Source organism: Galeopterus variegatus, unplaced genomic scaffold (assembly GCF_000696425.1).
Source record: "Galeopterus variegatus unplaced genomic scaffold, G_variegatus-3.0.2 Scaffold714, whole genome shotgun sequence".
NCBI lineage: Eukaryota > Metazoa > Chordata > Mammalia > Dermoptera > Cynocephalidae > Galeopterus > Galeopterus variegatus.
In genome coordinates this window covers 7406-13345 of record NW_007726825.1, presented here as the reverse complement: position 1 = coordinate 13345, position 5940 = coordinate 7406, and the positions used below count along the sequence as shown (strand labels likewise).

Here is a 5940-nt window from a genome sequence, read left to right as displayed (position 1 = left end):
CCACAGATTTTGGTATGATGACACTATTTTTATTAGTTTCAAGAAATATTTTATTTTCCATTTTAATTTGTACTATGACCTATGGGTCATTCAGGAGCACGTTGTTTAATTTCCATGTATTTGTATAGTTTCCCAAGGTTCACTTGTTATTGATTTCTAATATCAACCTGTTGAGGTATGAAAAGATAGTTGAAATGATTTCCATTATTTAAGATTCTTTTAGACTTGATTTGTGACTTAACATGTGCTCTACCCTGTGCAATGTTCCATGTACTGATGCGAAGGGTGTATGCTCTGCAGTTGTTGGATAAAATGTTCTGTAGATGTCTACCAAGTCCAACTGGTGTGAAGACCAGTTTAAATCCTATGTCTCTGTGTTGATTTGTTGCCCAGATGATCTATCCAGTGTTGATAGAGGGGTGTTGAGGTCCCCAGCTATTGTTGCATTGAGGTTTCTCAATCTCTGTTTACATCTACTAGGGTTTGCTTTATGTATCTGGGCGCTCCAATGTTGGGTCCACGTATATGATTATGACTGTTATATCCTCTTGCTGGATAAATCCCATATCATTACACAATGGCCTTCTTTTTCCGTTTCCATAGTTTTTGGTTTAAATCCTATTTTATCCTATATAAGATTAACTGCTCCTGCTCATTTTTGCTTTCCATTTATGCAGTATATATTTTTCCATCCCGGCATTATTAGTCTGTGTGAGTCATTACAGGTGAGGTGAGTTTCTTGTAGGTGGCATATAGATTGGTCTAGTTTTTCAATTCATTCAGCTAGTCTATATCTTTTGAGTGGAGAATTCAATCCATCTGTATTTAGGGTTGTTATTGAAAGGTATTGTCTTACTCCTGGCATTTTATTGATTTTTGTATGGTTGCTTTAAAAATCTTTTGTTCCTTTCTTTCCCTTTTATTGTTTGTCTTTGGGGTTCCTTGGTTCTTTGCACTGGTAGGATACAGTTTCTTTCTCCTTCTTATTTATTATCTGCTCTACTAGTGGGTTTTGTCCTTTCTAGTGTATTCATTTTGGTGATTACTGGTTTTTTGGATTCCAGATGCAGGACTCCCTTGAGGACTTCTTGTAGGGCTTGTGTGCTGATGAACTCCTGAAGTTTTCATTTGTGTGGGAAATACAGTATTTCTTATTCACTTCTGAAGGACAGCCTTATTCAGTATAGTATTCTTGCCTAGCAGTTTTTTTCCTCTAGTACTTTGCATATATTATTCCATTCTTTTCTGACATGAAGGGTTTGTTTTGAGAAGTCTGCTGTCAGCCTGATGTGGATGCCCTTATGTGATCTGATGCTTTCCTCTTGCTATTTTTATAATTTTTTCTTTTTTCTTTGGCTTTTGATAATGTGACAATAATGTGTTTCGGGGAGGTCCTTTGTGGACTAAATCTACTAGGGGATCTTTGAGCATCTTGGATCTATAAGACTGTATCTTTCCCAATATTTAGGAAGTTTTCAGGTATTATCTCATTACATAGGCTTCCGATTCCTTTCCTTTCACTTCTCCTTCCTGTATCCATATAATACAGATGTTTGTATGCTTAAGGTTATCGGAAATATTTCACAGCTTTCTTCTTCTTCTTCTTTTTTTTTTCTGACCGGTAAGGGGATCGCAACCCTTGGCTTGGTGTCGCCCGTACCACACTCAGCCAGTGAGCGCACCGGCCATCCCTATATAGGATCCGAACCCGCGGCGGGAGCGCCACCACGCTCCCAGCACTGCGCTCTCCCAAGTGAGTCATGGGATCAGCCCGCTTTCTTCATATTTTAAAAAATTATTATTATTATTATTTTTTTGGAGTGACCAAAGGAGTTCATTCAAAAAGATTGTCTTCTCGTTTGGAGATTCCTCTCCTTGGTGTAGCCTGCTGCTTATGCTCTCTTTTTTATTGTTTATTTCCTTGAATAATTTCTTCATGTATAAGATATCTGCTTGGTTTTTTATACTATTTCTCTTTGTTGAATATCTCATACATGTCCTTGAATTCTTTTTGACTTCATTCTGATTTCTACCTATTTTTTAACCATTATTCTGAGTTTCCTTACTTTTGCCCTTTGGGATTCCTCCTCAGGCAATTCATCAATTTCCTGTTGTTTCAGGTCTGGTAATGGGGAAATGCAGTCTACTTTGGGTGGAGTCAAGTTTCCCGGTTTCTTCATGATTAGCATATCTCCGCATTGTTGTCTGGGTATCTCGATTAGCATATCTCCGCATTGTTGTCTGGGTATCTCATGGTGTAGTCACTTCTTTTAATTCTAGGAGTGGCTTGTGAAGAGGGAGACTTTTTCCTGTAGTCATATTCTACATTTGCAGTCAGGTTGGGCATTTTGGGTTTGGATCTGAGTGAGTGCAATGGTGCAGTCTTCATGTGACCTCTTTAATATATGAATCTTAGAGTTGTCTGTGGTTGCCTTTGTGGCCTAGGTTGAGGGGTCCTCAGCAGTTTCTTTTGGCGTGGGTGATCACTGTTTTTCAGTGAGCAGATGTATACTGTTGCAGCAGGTCCTGGAAGCTCTATAGAAGGCCACTGGCTCACATGTTGGAACTAAACCAAACCTGTATGAATGCTGTAGGACCCAGTAGCATTCTAGAAGTGTGCTGTGGGGAGAGAAAGCTGTTAGTCAATCAACTGTTGGTTTGGGAGTAGGTGTACACAGGTGTTGCAGGGCCTGGCAGCTCTGAAGGTAGCCACCTGATCAGCTGTTGAAACTGAAGCCACCTTTTAAGGGTGAAGCTGAGGCCAGCAGCTCTATGAAGGCCTGTCTTGGGGTGTCAGACCGCAGGCTTGATTTAGGCTTAACCACTGAGCAAGTGGCCCAGTACAGGGCTTCCAGGACCCATTGTCTCAGTGTATATCTGCTTCCACAACAGGAGTTGATAAGGTAGGGGCTCTGACACCTTGTTCACTGTGGGTATTAAGCAGATATAGACTGAGGCATCTGGTCCTGGGAGCTCTGTACTGGGCCACTTGCTCTGAGGTTAAGCCTAGATCAAGCCTGTGTCAAATACACAGGGCCCAGCAGCTCTCTGCTCTCTGAAGTCATGCTGTAAGAAGGAAAATCTCCTATCCAATCAGCTGTTGAGCCTGGTGCAAGCCCACATTATTTCAACTGAGCCAAGCAGCACTATGGAGGGCTGCCTTGGGAAAGCCACCAGTGTCCAAGTGAACATGGTTGAGTGCAGAAAGGCCTCCACACAGAGGGAGGCAGCCTTAGTGGGTCTGGCACAGGGATCTATGCTCCAGGTAGTTGGGATTGTGAACCTGCTGGGGCCCATGCAAGTATGTGGAGGGTTTGTGGGAGAATCAGGGCTACCACCAGGCTAGCTGTAGGCCATGCAAGTACTTGTGGGTTCAGTCCTCACAGGCAATGTAAGGAAGACGGTGAATGTGGGTAATTGTTGCACTTTAGTGGATTTTCTGCTCAACAAATCTACCTTCTCTGCTGGGGAGGAGGGGTGCTGAGTGAGTTCAGATGCTGGAGTCTTGGCCTTTCTGTCTGTCCAGAGCTCCAGACAGCCTGTGTCTTGGTCCCACAAGTGCCCATGTCAGTACAGTCGACTGAATGCAGGGCCACTAGAAAAGGGTAATCAGATCCACTGGCTCCAAGGCAGGGCACATTCCCACCAGGGCTTCAGCTACCAGACAGTCCTATGTCTCAGTTGCTCCAGGTTGTAGGGGTTTTGATCTCCTTGGGCTTCTAATACACTAACTTCCAGCTACTGTCCAATGTGGCCTCGTTCCTAAAAAGTATGGAGGGACTCCCTTGAGGCAGGGATTGCTGGTGTTTGTGGTGGTGGTGGAAACAGATGGGTTCTTTTCCAGCCCACATTATCTCCACCTGGTTCTGGGCTGCCCCTTGGATTGGGGCTCAGGCTGGATGCCCTGCTCTGCTCTCTACAGTGACATTCCCTTCCAACTTCACAAGGACCTCCTCAGTCTCCTCGTGCTCCACAACATGATCCTCAGGATCTAGTCAAAATTGATTGTGTGTTGTTTTGGTCTGTTTTTATTGGGAGGGGACTAGGAACAAACCTCTCTAGTCATCCACTCTGGGAACTGTCTGTAACTTTCTTTTCTTTCTTTCCTTTTTTTTTTTTTTTCTTTCAGGGAAAACATGCATATTTAGAATGAACCAGCTGGACAAAGTTTAGATTATCTCAATTTTCTTACCAACATCCAAGCCTTCGTGGTCAGGAGCCAGTCAATATACCTTCTTCTCTCCATCAGGCCTGATCACGGTGCTGACAGTGGCCACATCAGTGTCACAGAGCTGCCTCACAGAAGACCTGCTCCAGATCTGCTGCTTGCTGACCCCAACCGTCATCACGTGCTCAAGTATGTTGTTGTCTGACTTCTTCATGGCTGACTTGTTGTCAGGGGAACGTGATGATGGCATTACGGTCAAGCTTGTTTATCCTTTGGTTGCTGTTACAAGGAAATGTGGGCTGTGTCAGGGCTGCAGGGTCTTAGGCCTCTGGAAGTTAGGTGATGTTTGGCTCTTCTTTTATCTATATTTGTGGATGGTTTCCAACACTGCCTTCTTCACCTGCAAAGCGTTTGCTATGGCTTTGGTTTTGGATTTGGCATGGGCAGGAGCCTCCCTCTTTGCTTTCAATACCATCTTTATTAAAATGGTCATTTAATGTCCCTCTACAATGGAAAATTCTGATACTTGTTCTGATAAAAGTCAGCCTGGAAATTATGTTTTCATTTTTAATCAGCAAGAAAGGACATATTGTTGGGTAACATGATGAAATAAAGTCACCAAATTTATCCAGGTCCAAATTTTTCTCACTTGCAAAACTTAAATAAGGAGTAAGAAAGGTGTTGATCAAATAGAAGAAAACAAAGCAGCTAACCAGGATGAGAATGGTGTGGGTAGCTCTGTGTTCAGGAAAGTATCGTGAAGACTGAATTTTACTGCGAACATGCTGGACTGTTTTGTGGTGTTTGTAAAGGATATTCACCATGTAGACACTACTGAATGTCATTAGTGAGAGAAAGAGCAAATCTTGAAGTAATACCACACTTAGAAATGGTGCTGCTCGATAGTTCTCAAATGCAATACTTTTACAATACGGACTGTAATACCCATGTCTGACATCAGAGGAGTTGATAGTAGCCACAGTTCTTAAGATGATCTCAACATAGATGATCATGTTGATGATCCAGAAGAAAAGCAGAGAGGGAAGAATGTATACAGATACTTTACTTTTGAGCCAGGCCCTCTTATAATTACTTGGAGTAATAGTCACTGCCTGAAACATACTCTGGAGGGAAGTTGCATTCACAGAAATACTTCGGGTAACTCTCTGAATGTAGAGCACTGTTTTACACCCAATGTCATCTATCCCATGCTTAATTCCAAAGGATGACATAATATTTGGAAACCCTCTCAGTACGAGTGTCACAGCATTAGCCAGAGTTAAGTGGGCAAGAATCACATGTATGGGTTTCTTCTTGTGGGGATGAATTAAGAAAGTGTACATACATGATATAAAAAACAATGAATTCCCCATGAAACCAATACACATTTGAGATATAAAAAGGATTTGAAAAATTATGTCACTGGAAACCATTGTCTTTCATTCTCTCTCACATCTTCAAACCAATGCCAGCACTACCTGCAGAGAAATAATTGGAGTATGAATGTAAAGATTAACAATAATTGCGATTAATTTCTTTTTCTAAATTTTATTTTATTTTGTCGATATACAATGTGGTTGATTATTGTGGCCCATTACCAAAACCTCCCTCCCGCCTCCCTCTCCTCTGTCCCTCCCAACAATTTTCTTTCTGTTCACTTGTCGTATCAATTTCAAAGAATTCTTCCCTCACCCTCGGGTGTGTGTGTATTTATTTATTTATTTATTTTTAGCTCCCACAAATAAGTGAGAACATGTGATATTTCTCTTTCT

At 42.0% G+C, this 5940-nt stretch overlaps 1 protein-coding gene across 1 annotated transcript; it reads right to left on the bottom strand.

Annotated features, from left to right (window-relative positions):
- Positions 1-4223: 4223 nt before the first annotated feature.
- LOC103589703 (vomeronasal type-1 receptor 3-like) lies at positions 4224-5601 on the bottom strand. Its single transcript, XM_008571747.1, has 2 exons — positions 4677-5601; positions 4224-4384 (listed from the first exon to the last, which is right to left on the bottom strand). Exons 1-2 carry the CDS (start codon positions 5599-5601, stop codon positions 4224-4226), a joined length of 1086 nt encoding a protein of 361 aa, XP_008569969.1.
- Between the last annotated feature and the right edge of the window lie 339 nt (positions 5602-5940).

Bases quoted from the DNA above. Each gene is read 5' to 3' on its own strand.
- LOC103589703 (XM_008571747.1), bottom strand. From the start codon at position 5,601: ATGGTTTCCAGTGACATAATTTTTCAAATCCTTTTTATATCTCAAATG. The intron at 4,385-4,676 runs GTAGAGGGACAT...ACAACAAGTCAG, and splicing joins AAGTATCAGAATTTTCCATT to CCATGAAGAAGTCAGACAAC.